At 56.8% G+C, this 20,017-nt stretch overlaps 7 protein-coding genes across 7 annotated transcripts; 6 read left to right on the forward strand and 1 right to left on the reverse strand.

Moving 5' to 3' along the window:
- Positions 1-80: 80 nt before the first annotated feature.
- Positions 81-2,175, forward strand: C8Q71DRAFT_772061 (WD40 repeat-like protein). Its single transcript, XM_047924390.1, has 9 exons — positions 81-225; positions 283-505; positions 554-700; positions 761-899; positions 957-1,129; positions 1,186-1,352; positions 1,409-1,495; positions 1,553-1,631; positions 1,683-2,175. The coding sequence occupies exons 2-9, from the start codon at positions 401-403 to the stop codon at positions 1,851-1,853; spliced, it is 1,068 nt and encodes a 355-aa protein (XP_047776402.1). The 5' UTR covers positions 81-225; positions 283-400; the 3' UTR covers positions 1,854-2,175.
- C8Q71DRAFT_813504 (uncharacterized protein) lies at positions 1,979-6,327 on the reverse strand. The gene is made up of 4 exons (XM_047926077.1): positions 6,013-6,327; positions 4,743-5,960; positions 3,428-4,686; positions 1,979-3,371 (listed from the first exon to the last, which is right to left on the reverse strand). The coding sequence occupies exons 1-4, from the start codon at positions 6,133-6,135 to the stop codon at positions 2,369-2,371; spliced, it is 3,603 nt and encodes a 1,200-aa protein (XP_047776403.1). The 5' UTR covers positions 6,136-6,327; the 3' UTR covers positions 1,979-2,368.
- Positions 6,328-7,115: 788 nt separating this feature from the next.
- C8Q71DRAFT_725471 (uncharacterized protein) lies at positions 7,116-8,391 on the forward strand (the record flags this gene model as incomplete). The annotated part of the gene is made up of 2 exons (XM_047921703.1): positions 7,116-8,303; positions 8,362-8,391. 2 exons carry the CDS (start codon positions 7,116-7,118, stop codon positions 8,389-8,391), a joined length of 1,218 nt encoding a protein of 405 aa, XP_047776404.1.
- A 274-nt stretch (positions 8,392-8,665) lies between these two features.
- Positions 8,666-10,737, forward strand: C8Q71DRAFT_909254 (uncharacterized protein). Its single transcript, XM_047929032.1, has 4 exons — positions 8,666-8,864; positions 8,937-8,996; positions 9,072-10,292; positions 10,350-10,737. The coding sequence occupies exons 3-4, from the start codon at positions 9,078-9,080 to the stop codon at positions 10,407-10,409; spliced, it is 1,275 nt and encodes a 424-aa protein (XP_047776405.1). The 5' UTR covers positions 8,666-8,864; positions 8,937-8,996; positions 9,072-9,077; the 3' UTR covers positions 10,410-10,737.
- A 506-nt stretch (positions 10,738-11,243) lies between these two features.
- C8Q71DRAFT_772072 (uncharacterized protein) lies at positions 11,244-12,723 on the forward strand. The gene is made up of 2 exons (XM_047924391.1): positions 11,244-12,305; positions 12,368-12,723. Exons 1-2 carry the CDS (start codon positions 11,322-11,324, stop codon positions 12,389-12,391), a joined length of 1,008 nt encoding a protein of 335 aa, XP_047776406.1. The 5' UTR covers positions 11,244-11,321; the 3' UTR covers positions 12,392-12,723.
- Positions 12,724-16,966, forward strand: C8Q71DRAFT_909256 (LNS2-domain-containing protein). Its single transcript, XM_047929033.1, has 10 exons — positions 12,724-13,116; positions 13,170-13,770; positions 13,821-13,943; positions 14,000-14,699; positions 14,758-15,103; positions 15,156-15,347; positions 15,400-15,542; positions 15,598-15,837; positions 15,891-16,118; positions 16,176-16,966. The coding sequence occupies exons 1-10, from the start codon at positions 12,883-12,885 to the stop codon at positions 16,843-16,845; spliced, it is 3,477 nt and encodes a 1,158-aa protein (XP_047776407.1). The 5' UTR covers positions 12,724-12,882; the 3' UTR covers positions 16,846-16,966.
- Positions 16,967-18,065: 1,099 nt separating this feature from the next.
- Positions 18,066-20,010, forward strand: C8Q71DRAFT_859968 (glycosyl hydrolase; the record flags this gene model as incomplete). The annotated part of the gene is made up of 2 exons (XM_047927727.1): positions 18,066-18,133; positions 18,189-20,010. 2 exons carry the CDS (start codon positions 18,066-18,068, stop codon positions 20,008-20,010), a joined length of 1,890 nt encoding a protein of 629 aa, XP_047776408.1.
- Positions 20,011-20,017: the final 7 nt, after the last annotated feature.

The raw sequence follows: 20,017 nt of genomic DNA on the forward strand, positions 1-20,017 counted from the left end.
TGTCCCAGCTTGTCGTCCATGTCTGCTGTGTATTAGTTTGCACGCGTGGACAATATTTTCAATGTTCAAACGTTCATGACGCATGACGAGCGCTTGTACCGCAAACATCGCTGGTGGATGCCTGCACGGACTTGTCACTTAGCCCCGACATCGTCGAACATACCTTTCCTCTGCCAGCGCGGTGAATCATCCTACGCTATTCTGAAGTTGAAGTAGGCACTTCTGGTCAGAGCTATTGCTGTGGGACGCGTACATGAATCTGAGCAACAGTCACTTCCCCAGGCTGTCCACTGTTAACTTGAAAGCCCCTGTATTTCCGGGTCACTGTCCCAGTTTGTTCTCAACAACGCAGCTCATTCAGCCCCAATACTGTCATAAGCGTTGAAGACCAAGTCTTTCAATGTCTAACCAGCCAGTTGCGAGTAAAGAGGAGGATGAGATTGCCCCTCCTCAACGACCGCCCTCGCCGCCTCCACACACTACCTTCACCGCAAGAGGTGTTCATGTAAGTCACTATTACTTCTGCTGAACGGCTGCTCTGACATGCGCTTAGCCCCCTACGTTCTCTGCGTTTCGACCGCGCGACGTACGGATACAGTCACCCCAGTCTATGAACCATGTCGCTTGGAGCTGTGACGGAAAACGACTAGGCGCGGTCGGCATAGACAAGGCCATTCGTCTCTGGCACCCAGAGAAAAGCGTACGTCCGCGAGCCTCAGTCAAATCGTACTCAGGCATTTGACGCGTCTTTGAAGGTCAGATGGAGCTACGAGCAGCATCCATGTTCTCGGGTGGGTACCAGGACGAGGTAGACTACATAGCATGGAATCCCACACACCCCGACCTCTTTTGCACTTCCGGGCAGAAAGATCGCAAGATTGTGTTCTTCGACACACGACGTGAGATTCACCTTGAAGCTTGACCAGTCGTCCTCACTGACTTAACTTGTGTTGTAGAGAGTCGCTCTGTGCAGTCTCTGCAGTTGAAAATCTCCCCGGCCCAGCTCAACTATGCGCCTGATGGCAAGACTGTACTGTTCACAACTTCGGGGAAGCAGCTGTACGGGCTCACATACAGCAAACAAGGCGAAGAGACAAAAGAGCAATGGCATCTCTGGGACAAGGATCCGGTACGTATTTGCGTTTTCTCAACATCCGCAACAGTGCTCATCCCGTCTACCTCTAGATACCCGCTTCCACCGTCACGTTCAACCACGCCGGAGATGGACTCGTCCTGACGCATCAGTCCGAGGCAACGATTCGAATTCTGGACTACCCCTCCTTGTCGATCGTGCATGCGACACCTGCGCATGTTGGAGGATGCGTCGCGGCTGCTTTGGATCCACGAGGGAGGTCAGTTTCTTCATGCGTCTCATACTCAAGGACTGCAATGTTGATTCAGGGCGTAGATACCTTGCTTCAGGAGGTCATGATTCTATCGTGAATCTCTTCGACCTGTCAGAGTGGATCTGCACGCGCACGATCACCGCCTGCGAGTGAGCCCATGTCCACTAAGACGAGATCGACATCCATTCATGCTACTCCCCTCGCAGCAACGCTATCAACTCGCTCAGCTTCTCACACGATGGAGAGTTCCTCGCCATCGCAAACGCGGGCTCGTACATTGACATCGTAAGCTCCATTGAGTAGTTTCCGAGCTAACTCTGGCTAACTTTTCCTCAGTGCGCTACAGAGACAGGCATGCCATTGCATCGAGTGCCTGCCATTGGGTCTTCGCCGACTGTGTCCTGGCATCCGTCAAAATACGTGATTGCATACTGCGGGCAGACGAAGATCCGCGAGGGCGGCCCCGCGCCGTCTGCGTGGATCAGTCTCTTCGGTCCTGGGATGTAAAGGCTCTTCGCATCACCATGTAAGTATACGCTGTAATCAGTGTTACCGTTTCGCTCGACGAGGCTGGACTTCGTGAAGGCATATAAAACAGATGTATAACTCGTGCTTCAGCACGCTAAGGAGCGACGGGCGTCCAGACGCTCAACAATCGCGAGACTATTGTACAGTAGGGTTTCTATGGACTTCGGCGAACACTGTACGCTTTGTCTACCTGGAACAACTTCTATCGTCGAGATTGAGAGCTCCGGCACAGCGGGATAGAAAGCAAGCAGTAGCGAGTATCGACAGCAAGAACAAGACGAGAGGGGAGAGAGCATACGGGAGTACTTCACAGTAGAGCTATAGCGATTTGCACGAAAACCGAGGAGAGGAGAGCATATATCATAGGGACATTTGGCAAGCGTGGAAAGCGTGAAAGCGCCAAAAGCGAAAATCAGAGCGTATCAGACGAACATAACTCACAACATAATGGTATCAACAAGAATCAGAGTTCAGCGTGAGTAGAGCGTTCATCATCACTGGGCGAACGTGTATGCGAATCCGTTGTGCTGGCTTTGCGAAGGCGGGCGGACGATCACGTCGGGGAGCGTCTCGGTCTTCCGCAGCGCAGCGCGTTCTTTCGTCGTGTCTTTTCTCCCGAGCCTGAGGGGCTTCAAGCCCCTGGCTTTCGGGTGGGGGCCGGCGTTCTCGTCGTTGACATGTTTGTTCTTCTTCCCGATGCTCAGCGCACGCGTGTCTTTGGCCGGCGAGTTCACGTCCCTGTCCTGCAGGAGCGAAAGCGGGCGCAGGCCCTGAGGAGACCCTGGCACGACGTCGAGGGAGTCCTTTGCTACCTTGTGCGCCCTCGACTTCGGCACGAGCGGCTTGACTGCACGAGACGGCCACTGCGAGATGGGTTTGGATGCTGCTGCCGCAGGCTTCGACTCGGGTGGCGAGTTCTCGTCAGACTTGATGTAGATGATACTCGAGCGCCGAGAGGACTTCGCGCCCATGGGGAGCTGAGGAACGGGCGGAGGAGGCTGGTAGGACGAGGGCCTGGAGCGTGCTTTCGACTCGTGCGGTGTGCTCTCCGCGACAGGACCGTTCGTGGTGTCAAAGTCAAACAGCGTGACGTCCGACGCCGCCGAGGACGGTGGCGGGAGGCGCAGCTCCTGGTCCAGGGCAGTGATCAGCGTCGCGAGAGAGTTGCGAGCCGTGTTCACATTGGCAGGCACGTCGTCTGGAGTGGGAGGCGGCTGGCCGAAAGTGCCAGTCGAGAACGGACGCACCGCAGTCTTCTCCCTCTCCTCCGCGTCAGCAGAAGATTTGGGCCGCAGAAGTTCCTCGCGCTCGTCAACCATGTTCAGAGCCGAAGTCGCGTTGTTGGGCATCTCGCCGCCGTAGACGGTGTTCCTCCTGTTGCCGTTGCTATCGCTTGTGGTCGCAGCAGTGTAGTGACGTACTGCACCCTCGATGGCCAGGTTCAGCTCGTTGCGCCACATGGACAGGGCGTGCAGACCTTCCTTGCCAACGCTAAGACTAGTCATGAAGTCAACTTCCTTAATGATAAACGCGATCACTCAATGTCAACGCACCTAGGAAGACTGAAATGGTTCCTCTTGTGAGCGGAGATCTTCCTGTCACGTTGCATAGTCTTCGCACGACGCGCCGGCGGTGTCGAGTGCAACTCGGGCGATGAGAATTCGGACGAGATGCCGCCCATCTCAAATGGCACATCCTGGCGGCCCTTGGACGTCTTCCACAACTTCGTGTACTTGCTGCTCGTCCTGCTCATGATAGACGCAGGCGAGTCCCAGGTCCACTCGCGCACCCTGACGTCGGACCCGACGGTCAAGCCGGGCACGAGGATCGGCAGGACACCAGCGGACAGCGCGTCGATCTCGGTGCCGTTGACGTCTTCCACAGGGCGGAACGAGTAGTCGATCACGGACGACGCGTGCGACTGCGTCTTGCGGTGAGTCAGGATCTTCGCCTGACGCTCCCGGAGCTCCCTCATGGACGGGGGAGTAGGCGGGAGAGGCAGAGACGGTGGCGGGCTCATCGGGAAGTGAGTCTCGCGAGGGTCCTTGATCGAGGTCACCGAGCGCGTGCGCAGATGCTGAGATGTACGGGATGCTTCCTTAGGCGTAGCCTCTACACCAGTAGCAGCAGCTTCCGCAGCCGCGTCGTCGAGGGAGGCACGTCGATCGGGCGACGGGGGGACCACCATGGTCATCGCAAGGGTTGAGTAGTGCTTCTGCGCCATCATGATCTGCGACTGCAAGTGCGCATCAGCAGAGGCACCCGAGTAGTAGGACGACGCCTTCGACTCCTTGCGCGTGCGGTGCTGCCCGAACTCTGCGTAGTTCTCCGACTGCGGCGTGGGCGGGATGGTCGGGGAGTCCTCCGCATTCTGGATGGGGAGCGGCGGCGTAAGCTCCGGCTCGGGCACTGCGTCGTGCATCGGGAGAACAGACAGCTTGGGGACGGGCTGCAGGAGGCCGACGGCACGCTGTAGCTTACCCTTCCCGTCAACTGCGTCTCCATTTGACACCCAGACGTCGCCGCTGCGACGACCCTCGACGACGGTAACGCTACCGCTGCGCTTATACTCGTGCGAAAACTTGAACGACGGCGCGAGGCTCGTGGGTGAGGGTGCACGGTTGGCGGCAGAGGGGGGCTCGCTGTAGGAATCGAAGAGGCCGGATGGCATGGGCAAAGGCGACCGGCACAGGACGTGCAGGGCGAGGAGCGGAGAGGACATCGTAACCGAAAGAACAAACAGGATGGACACTGCGGATGATGCAACCGGGGAAGAGAGATTCGAGATCAGCAAGTACGGGGTCGAGAACACCTGGAAGACGGTCGCGGTTAGCTGGGTGCTTCCTAGAAATGATAAATCCAACTCACGAATGGCACCCAGATCGACACCAGCCATGCGATAGTACGTGACACAGAAACATCGACGTCGCAAGCAGAACTATAAGTCATGCTTGCTTGCACTTTCTCAGCATCATACCCGTAACCGCCCAAAACCGGGGTCTCAGTCATAACGGGCGTGGACCGGGCAGTCGTAGACGGAAGCAAGCCCGTCTCAGGGTTGGGAGTGCTGGGAGAGGTCATCGGCGGCGAGCCTGGACGGGTCGCAGGGAACGACCACGCCGACATACTAGGCTGGTAAGTCGAGGGCTCCGTGAGCCAAGACGTCTGGGAGCCCAACCGATCCCGGGGCTCACAGCCAAGCTCGACTGGAGTCTCCGCGCGTCTGAACGGATCCGGGTTGTTGTGGAGGCTATCAAGACAGTCTGGCGCATGGCGGTACGGCGACGGGAGCGGGGGCACCGGAGGGACGGGTGAGTCACGGCCGTTGCTGTACGGTGTAGCAGGGTTGAACCAGAAGGACGACTTCGGCGGGATGGACGGGTGAGACGCTGTGCCCATGGGGTTCTGCATGATGCGCACGCTACCGTTGGATGGCCTCGCGGAGTGGTGGGTCGACAATGAGAACGCGGAAATGGACTCGCGGCGGGAGCTCGCTCGAGACGTGATCCAGGAGCTGCCATCCTTCAGAGCATCAATGTCTTCGGTCGCGAAGGAGGGACGGGGCTTCTCCTCAACCCCCGTGGCCGGGGGCCAGGGATCCCGGATGTCGTTGAGGGCGGCAAGGTTGCGCCTAATCATGACAAAGGTGCCCATGAGGCATCCGAAGGCAACGGTGCTGGCAACGGAGATGGTGGTCGAGTACGCGAACAGGCCAATGAAGAAGCTCGGGACGTTCGTTGCAGCGAGCACTGCAGAGATTGCAGTCCCAGTGACGACCAGGAGGACGGTCGGTGCCCAGACCATCCAGTGGGACTTGCCAAGGGCCACGGAGCGGCCCATGCGGACGTGGACGAGAGTGAGCAACGCGACAACGAAGAGGCATGTCTGCCTAAGAGTCAAGGCTAGCCAAAGCCTGACAGCAGAGGCAGGGTCCGAAGCGGCATCGTAATCCTTGGACGCGCTGAGATACTCATTCACAACTTGCCATGTGAAGAGGATGAGGGAGATGACGTCGCACACTGCGAGCCATACGTGGCTCTTGTCTGCCGGGGAAAGAGAACGGAAGTCAGGAAGACCAAATTCAGACTGGGTGCGCTGTCAGTGCTGTTCCACTTGAAAAGATGCGGAGAGAACTCACTGGACGGACTCGACGGCTGAGAGGATGTGGTGGCAAAATGGGGATGATAATGCGGAGAATGACGAAGGCGGAAGAGAGAAAAGACAAGAAGGCGAGGGCAAGAGCGGGGATGAGAGGTATCATACTGTTCGTAGATTGTCCTAGGGTCTTGAGGGAGCGTCGTTTGCTTGAGCGTGAGGGGCGTAAGGCCTTCGTGAACCGTCGAGCAGAACCGAAGTCGAGGGTGAGGAGAACGAAGAGGACAAAGAGCAGGAACTCCGTCGCCCTTCTTCTCTACCTCTCGAACCGTGGTAAATTGCCGCATTTGCCTTCAACGGTGGACCCACACAAGCATACACCCCCACAACACCGCGCGACACGCCAAAGGTCACGTGAGCGCGTCTTCTCAGGGCGCCTAGCACTGGCGGCACCAACTTGAACGCGTCGACGCCACTCGGCTTCCACTTCAGCTCGATGCTTGTCACCGGGTCGACTACCACAGCTCATCTACTCCTTCTTCGGGTCTTCCACCGTGCGGTCGATGCACTCGTCACATCATGAGGCCGTATCCGCGAACGCGCGCATTCCTAGCCGTAGTACGAACGTAGAATCATGCCTAGTCCACAACCAACTAGTACGATCACTCTAGCTGCGTCCCAGGACAAACACATTACTCAATCACCATCCTCCATACTGAAGGCCTCATACGCTGTGCTACGTAAATGGAAGATCGTCTGACAGCGAAGTTGTGTGCACCACCAGCAAACGCAGATCAGGTCTACGAAGCTACCTGGAATGGATACATATGACAGCACCATGCTACCATATTGTGCGCCCGGCGTGCAGACCAGCAGCGGCCAGGTGTCTTTCTCTCCCAGGCCCCGCTGCACCTTCATCCCCTCCTACAATCGAAGCTGTACGAAGGTACGGACGTCGCCCTATACTCCCTAGTATTGGTTCAGCTCACTCGCGAATCGCTTCTTCATGCAGAGCGTTATCCGGACAGACAATCCGCACTGTCTCTCGCCACAATTGCACGTCTTTCACCGGGTGAGTGCCGTGCTTAAAGGCGACGATAGTATTCACTGACGCGATGTCCAAATTCTCGGACGCCCTAGTACAAGATGCCTAATACATGCGCGAACTGCAAAGGTCCTGCAACGCGGCGATGCACTGGCTGCACCGCATCCGAGTTCTCTGTCTGGTACTGCACACCGCAGTGTCAGAAAACCCACTGGGCCGAGCACCGCTACGAATGCGGCCCGACGCGCGAGTTGACGCCTGCCGACTACCTGGCCCGCGCTGTGTATCGAGGCCGCATGCCCGATGACGTTGCTACGATGCTGAATTACGGCTTGTTGGGCCCGTGGACGGAGCCAGCCACAACCCTCTTCGAGGTCTACACCAGCGTCATTCGGGATCTCGGCGTCCCAGCAAAGAAGATCCACCAGTGGCGCAGGTCTGGCCGACTGCACCAAGAGCTCTTGAAACAGCTCGAGCAGCATCCAGGCGAGCGTCAGCGGTATCTCCACACCTGGCTCGAACGAAGGCCACTCATCTTCGGTAACCCTATCAAGACCGCAGGCATCACTACCCAGGTCGCCACCCAAATGTTATCGCCTGCCATGCGCTACGCAGGACTTCCCGAATGGTATACCATCGACGACGTCAGACAGGCTGACATGCCAGACTTGTGGCAGTATTGTTTCGACCTTCGCGTCCTCCTGACTCCCCTCCACCTTATGCGCGTCCCCAAGTACGGATTTGATTGGATCTGTTTTGGCTTTTGCACTACCAACGACGAAGATGGAGAGAGGCGGATGCGCGACCTCTACGCGGATCTCATGGATCGCTGCACCTTCGACGAGTTCTATGCCGCCACCCGAAACGCGTCGTTAATCTCCCTGTTCGACGCCAACTTCCTTGGGGCGGAGATGCGCTCGCTACCGAACCTAGAGGACATGCTCCGTACAACCCCGCTGTCATTCCGCGTCGTCTATCTCCTCAAACAATACGTGCTCTGCGAGAGCATAAAGTTGCACGAGCACGTGGCAAACAACTTCGGCTTCGCATCTTGTCGCGGAGAGACGGAGAAGGCAGACCTCAGGGCCCTATACAGGCGGCTGTTCGACGAGATGCACGTTGACCCGCTAGTCTTGCAACACGCGGCCGCTCAAGGTCGACTCTATGAAGCAGCCGAGACGGCCTGTGGCTTCAAGTTCAAGGGTGCAGAAAAGGCGCTCTTCCGTAGACTGTTGAAGGAAGAGTGTCCGCGCTCTGTCCCCGAGAAGGAGCTCTACGTTCGGTACATAGTAAGAGTCTCCAGCTACTTGCTGATCTTCCCGACTTCTCTCACCTATCATCTCACAGGAGAACTCAAACAGGTCCACATCGAACTAGCCGCATTGATGATGTCGTCATCTTCTGTTTTCTTGCAACGACGAGGTACCAAATCAGCAATGTCATTCGCCTCAGTGCCCCTTTCCATTCACGATCAGCATCGCCGTATACATGACCGATCATGGACCCAGTCGATATATAAACGTGTCCATATATCGTGAATACGCGTGACTGAGGTTGAACTTCGTCTCTCAGCTGTACAGTGACGATGCGAGATGTTTGGGCAACGCGGATGTGGCTGGAATTGGGACCGGGGCCGTTGGGCTATATGAATGAAGGTGCAGCTGGTCTGATAGCGAAGCCGCTCTCCGCGAACGCAGATCAGGTCTACGAAGCTACCGGGTATGGATATATATGACAGCGCCATGTGCACCCATACAGACGCAGAAAAGCACTCAAGAAGACCTCAAGCCTCTTTCTCCGCCGGATCCAACCCTCTCCGTGGGTACACCTACAGTTGAGGCTGTACGAAGGTGCGGACGTCGCCCTCAGGCTACTTGCCCCAACACTGATTCATCTCGTCTGTGGATCACTCCTTCATGCAGAGTGTCATCCAGACGCACGATCCACGTCGTTTCTCTCTGTGATTGCATGCCAATCTCCAGGTGAGTGTTGTATGCGTGGTTGATGGCGACGGTACCACTTACTGATGCACCCTTCTAATTTCACGGCTATGATAGCCCAACATGCCCAATACATGTGCGAAATGCAAAGGCCCTGCGATGCGCAGATGCAGTGGCTGTACCGCATCCGAGTCCCCTGCTTGGTACTGCACACCGCAGTGTCAGAAGACTCACTGGCCCGAGCACCGCTACGAATGCGGCCCAACGCGCGAATTGACGACCGCTGACCACCTGGTCCGCGCTGTTCACCGAGGACGCATGCCCGACGACACCGCTACCGTGTTCCAGTATGGCCTAGCCGCCGCATGGACGAAGTCGGCCGCAATCCTCTTCGAGGTGTACGTCAGCGTCATCCGCGACCTCGGAGTCTCAGCGAAGAAGATGCACCAGTGGCGTCTGTCTGGTCCACGCCGACTGCACAGCGAGCTCGTGAAACGGCTCGAACTGCATCCGGGCGAACGGCAACGATTCCTCCATACCTGGCTTGCGCAGAAGCCTTGGATCTTCGAACGCCTCAGCAGCGATCGCGAGCCGACTACGATGTTGGCTGGCATACCTCCCGAGCTCATTCGCCAATATGCATCGCCTGCCCTTCGCTACGCGGGACTTCCCGAGTGGTATACCGCCGATGACATCAGGAATTCTGGCATGCCAGACTTCTGGTATTATTGTTTCTGCCTCTACGTTGTGCTGCTTCCACCGCACCTTCAACGTGTGCCTGGAAACCTATTCGACTGGGTCTGTTTCGGGTTCTGCACCTGCTACGACGACGAGGCAGAGATGCGGTTATGTGATCTCTATGGCGAGCTCCTGGATCGCTGCTCCTTCGATGAATTCTACGCCGCCACTAGAACCGCTTCCCTGGCCTCCTTGTTCAACAAGCACGGTCTAGGGGCAGGGATGCGATCATTCCCGAATTTGGAGGACATGCTCCGCACATCTCCCGTGTCATACCGCATTGTCTACCTCCTCAAACAATACGTGCTCTGGGAGAACGTCAAATTGTACGACCATGTGGCCAGGACCTTTGGCTTCGCATACTGCCGCGGCGAGAGAGAGATGACTGAGCTCAAGGGCTTGTACAGACGGCTGTTCGTCGAGAAACGCGTCGATCCACTGGTCTTACATCAGGCGGCTGCGAAGGGGAGGCTCTACGAAGTAGCCGACGAATCCTGCGGTTTCAGAGGTGCCGAGAAGGCGCTCTTCCGCAGGTTGTTGAAGGAAGGGTGTCCGAGATTCGTCCCTGAGGATGAGCTTTACGGTTACTACTATGGCACGGTAAGAGCATTCAATTGCATACCTCTCCGGACGCCTCATCTTGCCCTTGCGTTGCAGAGCAAGCCGGAAATCGACCTACTCGACCTCATCAATGGGACGGCCTCGATAATTTTGTGACGAAGGTGTAACGAATCGCCAACTCTCCTGCGTCTTGATCACGTTCGACCTGTACAAAATAATGGCTAGGTATATCAATGTCTTGCGTCTGGGGTCCGAAGCACCGGGAGTGGTATGGGGATGCAGGAGGCTGAGATGGTGGTACTAAAATCGTAGCGCTGCGCGACTCGTACATCAACAACCGATCCCGTACTCAGTTGAAACACTTGTCCTCGTATACAAGTGACTGGACTTGAACTTTGTCTCTCGTAATATTGCGAGATGCGTGGGCAGCGTGTATATGGCCAGGAATGGGGCTGGGGCCGTTGGGCATGAATTGAACTTTGATTGAAGGTGGCCAGGCAGCGAAGCCGAGCGTTGCGCATGCCACCAGCGAACGCAGATCAAGTCTACGAGGCTACCTCTAATGGATACATATGACAGCGCCATGCGCACCCATGCAAACGCAGATGCACTCAAAAAGGTTGCAGGCCTCTTTGTCTGCCGGTCTCAACCCTCTCCGCGGGCACGCCCACAGTCGAAGCTGTAGGAAGGTACGGACGTCGCCCTGGCTTCAAATGCACGCGCTCAACTCGCCGATTGATTCTTCACGCAGAGCGTCATCCTACTGCAATTGCACGTCACCCTGGAGGTGAGCATCATATGCGTGGCTGAGGGCGACGGAACCACTCACTGACCCGATGCTACCCTACAAATTCGCGGGCGCGACAGCTCAACATGCCAAACACATGTGCAAAATGTAAAGGCCCTGCGACGCGGCGATGCAGCGGTTGTACCTCGCTCGAGTCCCCTGCTTGGTACTGTGCAGCGCAATGTCAGAAGACTCACTGGCCCGAGCACCGCTACGTATGTGGCCCGACGCGCGAGTTGACGACTGCTGACCACCTGGTCCGTGCCGTTCACCGAGGACGCATGCCCGACGACATTCCTACCGTGTTCCAGTACGGCTTGATCTGCGCAGGGACAGAGCCGGTGGCGAACCTCTTCGAGATATACGTCAGCGTCATCCGCGACCTCGCGGTCCCGGCCAGGAAGATACACCAGTGGCGCGTGTCTGGCCGGCTGCATGGAGAGCTCGTGAAACAGCTCGAGCAGCATCCGGGGGAACGCCAACAGTATCTCCGTGCATGGCTCGAGAAGGCGCCTTGGACCCTCGAAGGCTTAGACGGACCCATTGTCGCATCGCGGGAGCTGACCCAAGAAGTGCTCCAACCCGCCATTCGCTATGCGGGCCTTCCCGAATGGTACACCGCCGACCACATCAAGAATGCTGGGATGGCAGGCGTTTGGCATTGTTGTTTCGACCTGCGCGTCACGGTGCATTCTCCGGTTCTCCACATCCCCAAGACGCAGTTCCCTTGGATATTTTTTGGCTTCTGCACTTGCTTCGACGAGGACGCGGAAAGACGGCTGCGTGACCTCTACGTCGAGCTTATGTATCGCTGCACCTTCGACGAGTTATACACCGCCACCAAGACCGCATCCTTGATCTCCTTGTTCGACACTCATGGCCTAGGAGCGGGGATGCGGTCGTTCCCGAACCTGGAGGACATGCTCCGTGGATCCCCCTGGCGCTTCCGCATCGTCTATCTCCTCAAACAGTACGTGCTCTGCGAGAATGCAACCTTGCACGACTTCCTGGCCAAGACCTTCGGCTTTGCGTACTGTCGCGGCGGAGACGAGAGCGCCGACCTCAAGGCCTTGTATAGGCGGCTGTTCATCGAGAAGCGTATCGACCCACTTGTCTTGCATCGGGCAGCTGCCAAAGGAAGGCTGTATGAAATGGCCGACGCATCCTGCGGCTTCGCAGGTGCCGAGAAAGCAATCTTCCGTAGGCTGTTGAACGAGGGGTGTCCGAGCTCTGTCCCAGAGGGCAAGTTATACGGTTCCTACGACGTAGGCCTCTGGTCGCTGCAGTTCAAACTTGCCGAAACTCACGTCTGACTATCGTCTTGCAGGAAAACAAGGACCCGGCCGCATGAGACGAATCCAGATCGCTGCAGCGACTTCAGCCCTTTCTTGTCGCCTCACTTCGAGGATTGTCCCGTCAGCACCGTCGAACTGGTGTCGTCGGTCGTCGACTTGTGCGCAATGGTCTCATCGTTGTCGCGGGCAACCCCCTTGGGTGGTACTTCTTGTGTTGAGACCGTACATCGTCACTTGAGACCGATCACTTACGTGGTCCAAACGTAAACCCGTGTTGGTTGTCAATATCAGTGACTGAAGTTTGCCTTCGTCTCTCGGAATGCCATCAGCAAAGGTGCGAGAGGTGAGTGTGGCTGGGATGAGTTCAGGAGCGACGTAACGACGGAGGCAGCGTGCGGTCGGGGAATCATATGCTTGTGGCCCACGTGGGTGGCGAGTCCCCACTGCCCCGGCTGGACAGAGAGCTCTGGGGCGAACAAGCTTCTGGGCATGCTCGCAGCGCTCTCCAGCGTACCACCACCCCCGCTCGACGTCCCCCGCCTGCCCGATGAACTACCTGCGGGGTGCAGTCAGCGCCATCAGTGCCCCCTACCAGTACTACAAGGATCTCAACCCCGCCACCCTCACGGGCGCTATAGACGTCATCGTAGTGAGACGACCGAGGCAGCAGGATGGCCAGTCGAACAATGCACACCCAGCAGAGGACGGCCATGAGCTCGTCTGCTCGCCGTTCCATGTCAGGTTTGGAAAGTGGCAGGTGCTCAGGCCGGGCGACAAGAAGGTGCGTGAGACGACGACTGCGGCGAGTTCATGATCTCGATCTACATTGGATAGGTCAATATGTTTGTCAATGGGAACCAAGTCCCGTTTCCCATGAAGATTGGTGAGGCTGGAGAGGCCTTCTTCATTTTTGAGACCGACGAGGACGTCCCCGACAGCCTTGTTACCAGTCCTCTTCTGGAGGCGACCCAGCCTGGGCAGACAAATGCAGACGTGCAGCGCGCCGGGAGATTCGGAGCCAAAGAAGGGTCCGAGAAACAACCCGAAGAGCCTGGCGCGGAAACCCAAGAGCCCGAGTTCCTTGACCTCAACGCTCCCGAACCACAAGAAGACCTCTCCCTGCATGCCGAGCATCAAAGGTTCGAAGATGCTGAGGGCAAAGCATCACTCCTTACACAAACTGCGCAGCTCGGAAAGGCAATCGTTGGCGCAACTGTGGAGGCAGGGAAGTCTGAAAGCGACAAACTCAAGGATGAAACGTTGACAGAGGCCGTCACCGAGGTCGAGAAGGACAAAGAGACGTTTCTGAGGGAGAAGGCCCTTGCAGCTCACAACGCTGCGAAGCACCCCGTTGACAGCTTCCGCAGTAACAAGGGCGATGAGGTTTTGCCAGACACGGACAACGTGGAGGGTCCTGACGTTGTATATACCGACGGTAAGCACGACATACACCTAAGAGTGGACATACTCGAACAATAATCGCAGATATGGTGTTTGATATGGAGGGATATCACTCGCACCAAAGGAGTCGATCAGGTGGATCCATCACCCCGCGTGGTTCGTCGAGCTCTCAAGTTCCTAGCCCGCCGAGTACACCAGGGCCCTCCCGTAAGCCCTCACATCCCATATGTCCCTTCTACTTATAGACTTGGCCCATTGCGCAGGCACACCATCACCGCCTGTCAATGCGCCTATCCCCTTCCCTACCATGCGGGCCACCTCCGAACCTCCCTTCGAGCACCCGACCGGCATGACGCCTCCACTAGCCGCACTCACCCCACCGACAACCCCCCCTACACGCTCGCCATCCATGTCGCGGATGCACGCGACGAAAGCCAAAGTGGGCCCGCACGCGACAATCCCGGTGCGGCGTGCTCCGGAGACGGAGGAGTACATGTGGGAGTGGGGCAACTTCCCGCAGCGGACCCCGGTGCGCACTACGTTTCCGTCTATGGACGGCCTGGGCCCGAGCCGTAAGGGCAAGGAGCGCATGTCAGACTTGATACTGGACACGAATATTAACGGGAAGGAGCGCGAGGGGGAAATGGTGTCATCCCCCGTGTCTATGGAGGAGGAGGGTAAGGGTGAGCTGACGTTTGGGAAGGGCGGGCGCTTGGCCATTGATCGGCGGAATCCGACGCGCTTCAGGGTGTCGATCGAACGGCGGGTGGTAGACTTTGAGTTGAGTATCGTGTCTGGCGCGGGTAGGCGAGACAGGCAGAGTGGGAAGGGGCCGTTAGGTGGTGAGGATGAGGTGGTGGATATGCAGCACTTCGAGGAGGGGAGGGTAGACTTTGAGAGATTCATCAATGATGATAAGGTCATCAGCGACCAGGACTTGGTCTTGAGATGGGCTGGAGACATGTGAGTTCCGTCATGTGTGGTGATGTTGAGCATTGAGAACTTACATCTGTATTTGCAGGTACATCACACGGCAGGATGGGTCTCCGTTGATGGACGCGCTCGTCCTGTGGCGGGATGCTGCACTGCGCGGCAAGCTCGCTCGCTCGCCGTCCCGATCGCCGTCACTAAGCTGGGAGGAACGTCGCAGTAGACTGAAGAACATAGACGAAGAGGTTCCTTATGCTTCGGATGAGGAGCCACTGCATATGGATCGCACAAAATCCGACATGTCGGGCTCAACAGTTACAGAGAAGACCCCTCCCCCTTCATCGTCGTCGTGGGTACGCTGGTGGAGCCGAAGCCGCAATGAGGAGCCGACTCAACGACCGAACTTCAAGTCGATGAATACAGCGCCGTCCACCGTGGTGAGTCACCCGGCTTCGTGATCTGGAGGGTGGTCCTGAGGGCTCTGCACAGCAAAGAAGCGACACGCAAGCGCTGCAACGGGGACCGTCGCCTACAAAGCGATCCTCGTCTGTTACGCCGATCTCTGTCCCACTTCGCTCGACTGAACGCGGGATGCCCGGGTCGCCGTCGTCTGACACATCCTCTGAAGACGATCAACCCAAACGGTACGCGAAGACCTTACGGCTTACCTCAGAGCAGCTAGTAAGTGAACATCGTAAGAAAGCAAGCATAATTGCTGACGCCGTTTCTGCAGAAATCACTCGATTTGAAGCCAGGAGCGAACAGCATCACTTTCTCTCTATCAGCGACAGGGGCTGCTGCGTGTACCGCACGCCTCTTCGTCTGGGAGCACACCGACCAGGTCGTCATCTCGGACATTGACGGAACGATCACGAAGTATGTCCGTTCTTGTACTGACTGTTATACTTCAGACATTGAGCGTGTGCGATAGGTCAGATGCGCTAGGCCACGTCTTCACGATGATCGGTCGCGACTGGACGCACCTCGGCGTCGCGAAGCTGTACACGGACATCTGTCGCAACGGCTACAAGATCTTGTACCTCACCTCGCGTGCCATCGGCCAAGCGGATTCGACGCGTGATTACCTGAAAGGGGTCAAGCAGAATGACTACCAGCTACCGGAGGGCCCCGTCATCATGAGCCCCGATCGGCTGCTGACGTCGTTACATCGGTGCGTCGCATAGTGAGCTTGAGTGGACTCCCAACTGATTGGCGGTGTGCCAGTGAGGTGATTATGCGCAAACCCGAGGTATTCAAGATGGCCGCTTTGCGGGACATCCAGAAGCTGTTCGGGACGACTGCGAAGAACCCATTCTACGCTGGGTTTGGCAACCGCATTACCGACGCGCTCTCATATCGCAGTGTTGGCGTGCCTAGCTCTAGGATCTTCACGATTGACTCAAATAGTGAAGTGCGGATGGAGCTACTCGAGCTAGCAGGTTACAAGTCTTCGTATGCACCATCCCTTCTGCTGACATGTATGCCGTACTCATGTTTTGTGTCGTATAGGTACATCCATATGACAGACCTGGTCGACCAGATGTTCCCTCCGATCAACCGTACATGGGCCGCAGAGTTCACCGACTTCAACTACTGGAAACAACCCATGCAGGATTTCCCGCTTCCCGACCTCACACCACCCTCACCCGCTCTGAGTGCTCGATCCGACACGTCGAATCAGAGTACGCTTGCCCGCCTCAGGCACTTCAGTCTCATGGGAGGTCGGCAGACGAACAATATGGACAGGTTCACCCTACCGCCACCGGCGACGAGGGCGACTGACAAGGACGCCACAGCGCAGGAGCGTCGGAACGAGACCCACCTGCGCCAGATGTCGTCCTTCGAGCGGCTGAGCAGTACGCTGTCTGCTCTGGCACAGTCCGCATCCCCGATCAGTAGTCCACGCTCGAGCACGCCTACCTTCATCGACTCAGGGTCGGAAGACGAAGGCGACGAGCCTGATGTTGAGAAGCAGAAACGACGGAGGCGGCGACGGGAGAGTATGCCTGGCTCGTTGCCCGGGTCGGATGGCTCGGGTTCGGACGAAGACATACACTTCGGCGTGGACGACGCGGGAGATGGTGCTTACGATGGGGAGAGAGAAGTGGAGGCCGCCGAGGAAGCATTCGACGAAGACTTCCTCGCCGCCGGAGAGATGGAGAAAGTCCCATTCTTGTGACGGAATAGATATTACTGTAGAGCGCATCACTGGCACGTACTAATTTACAAGATCTGTCTGTCGAAGGTCGGCTTTGTAGCTGCGCTTGTTGCATGGGAACGCGCCGGGCCCCCAGTACACGGCGTACTTGGGTCCTCTCAGGGGCTGTACCGTGAGTATCTTGCAGTTGCGTGAGCAGGCTGAACGCGCCCGGACTGAGGCAAGTACTGCTACTATGTACTATGCGTACATCCGGATCCGCAGCTCCGAGTCCTTGGCAGTTCATCAGTGTACCGCGCTGTTCATCGTTTCCTCATGGCATTCGATGCATTTCTTGATTCCATCTTGCACGCGCGACTCAGCCACTCACATGGAAGAACGCTCAGTGACTAGTGAAACGATCCGGATTCGACGTTGAACTCGGTACGTCGGGCGGTTTCATGACTGTCGCATTCGCAAAACCATTGGTAGATCCAGACCAAGTACATACCGGAGAAAGTTGTAGCAGTGCCATTGTGCCTCAGCTGCTGGCAGCCGCTATCATTCAAACAACATCTGCATCTCCCAAAAGAAATGCACAGGCGGGGAGAGTAAGGCCTTCACTTTCAACTTTCAAGTAATACGCACGCGCTGCCGGGCAACCTTCAAGGCCATAAAGTCCGATCTGGCTTCCCTTTACAGCAAATCGTCTCTGGGAGCGTCAAAACGATACTTCATCGAAACCAACCGACTCCGATCCTGCTAGTAAGTACTTCTTGTCAAGAAGAAGGGAAACAGAGATATAGGGTTAGCTGTCGGATGTTCAGTACTCAGTACTAGGTTCCAGCCTCCCGGGCCAAGTACCCTCGACAGACGCCTTCCGGATGGCAGAATCACCATCTCATGATGAGCCCGCAAAAACCAGTGCTCGTGAAAGGTAGATGACAGATGTAAATCCGCTCGACGTCACTGCGGCGTACCCTTATATACGCCTTTTTGCAGCACTCTATGGACATAGCCAAATCCCGCGAACGCCCCTACAGGTCGACGTGAAGTCTCGTTCGTTATATACTCACATTGGGACCGGGGAAAGCGTGCGGTGAGCTTTCTTCCATTCAACCCGATCCCAGTGACCATCAGACTTGCAGCAGTAGCGTGTATCCGCATGGGAGTTTCAAGCTGACGGTTGTTAATCATCTAGGTTGAAGAGCGCGATGCGTCGAGCTGTCTATATCAGGCTGCTTTCCGCCCTGACGGCTGTCATGCCATCGGTGAAAGCGACGCAACAGAACTACTCTACTCTCAATCTAGCAGGCATTGACTTATCTACGTGCGTCGCAATAGACCGATAAAGCGGCCCGATGCTCATCGAAAACGTGTACTAGGTTACCGGACAATTCTCTCTTTACGCGGTGGCGTCCGATATCTCATTTCATGGCGCCGCACTCGTGGATGAACGACCCGTGCGGGCCATCCTACGATCCCTCCTCCGGGCTCTATCACTTGTTCTACCAGTATCACCCTGGATACATCGTCTGGGGTAACATATCCTGGGGCCATGCCACATCAGAGGACCTCGTGACATGGACAGACATCAACGGGTGGCAAGCGTACGACTCAGTCGCTCTTGCCCCCGGTCCGCAGGGGTCTTTGGACGGCAGCGGAGTATACACAGGATCCGCCCAGTTCCTGGCGACAAACGAGTCCTGGGGCTTGCCAACACAGGAAGAAGCCGATAACAGCGAGCAGGACCTGATGCTGATCTTCTACACTGCTGTGAATGGCAGCAATGAGACGCAGACCCTCGCAATGTCCTACGATGGAGGGTATACCTTTTCCAAGTTGGAGGGCACAGGCATCAACATCAACCCTGTCATCGCCAATCCACCCCCTAATCTCAGCGTCACCGGATTCCGTGATCCTCATCTTGAACCATGGCCCGAGATGGACTCTATCCTCGACGCCGACGAGCCCCATTTCTATGCAGTCATCGGATCTGGAATCACGGATGTTGGGCCACGTCTGCAGTTCTACACCGCGCCAGCGTCCAATATGACCCAGTGGACATACCTCGGCCCTCTGTTCTCTGCTGCCGGAAACGCATCGTGGTCCGAGACGTATTCCGGTACCTACGGATACAACTTCGAGGTTCCGGGGGCATTCTCGCTCCCCGAGCTGGTCGAGAACGGAGGCGACGGTGTGACTCTTCATTACTTCGTCACCATGGGTTCGGACGCGAGCACTTTCTTACACCCGCTCACCAATTGGCCGCTCTGGTCCGAGATCAACATCACGCGCTCCACAAACGGCTCTGCAGAAGGCACCATACTGTCATCGGGAGTCATTGACTGGGGACAGTCCTACGCGTGGAACTCTTTCTACGACAAGCCTCATGACCGCCGCATCGGCTTCGGTTGGATTCCCGAGGACTTGGGCGCACCCGCGTTGCGCCCGCAAGGTTGGGTCGGGGCTACTACACTTCCTCGGGAGTTATACGTACAGGTATACCAGAATCTCGCGAACACGAACGGCATTCTGTCGCAGCACGGCTCCTGGACAGCTGTCCAGGATTCGAACAACCGGTGGAGCATGACCACACTCGCTATGCGCCCTGCGCCAGACGTCGTTGCCGCGTTGCAACAGAACGCGACGGTAACCCGTGCGGAGAGCATCCCCATGTCTGCGAGTACCCAATTGCAGTTCTACAGCCTCAATGTCAGCAGCGACTCTATCATCATCCACGCGGAGATCGACATACCTACGAATGCCACATCAGACGTTGGTTTTGTCCTCCGCCGCAGTCCGGACGGCGAAGAGCAGACCTTGATCACGTATGACCCCGTCCGCGAGACGCTCACTATGAACTTGACGTCCTCGACCCTTCTCAACTCGACGTTCGTTGGCACTGCAAATCACATCGCACCGCTTTTCCTCCTCGAGACGTACGTCTCGGCCAACAGCTCTGACACCATCCGCGAACCTCTCACTTTCGATATTGTCCTCGACAATTCGGTCGTTGAAGTCTTCGCCAATTCTCGTATCGTGATGACCGGCCACACCTACCCGGCCCGGAACGATTCTCTGGAAGTGGGATGCGTTGTCGGGATAGGTGATGGACAAGTCGAGTTCAGGAATGTGTCGATCTGGGAGGGACTTCAGAGGGCCTGGCCAGAGAGACCGGATAATTCGAGCATGCCGATACAATAGGCCGACA

This window comes from Rhodofomes roseus, assembly GCF_022264815.1.
Source record: "Rhodofomes roseus strain CIRM-BRFM 1785 chromosome Unknown C8Q71scaffold_17, whole genome shotgun sequence".
NCBI lineage: Eukaryota > Fungi > Basidiomycota > Agaricomycetes > Polyporales > Fomitopsidaceae > Rhodofomes > Rhodofomes roseus.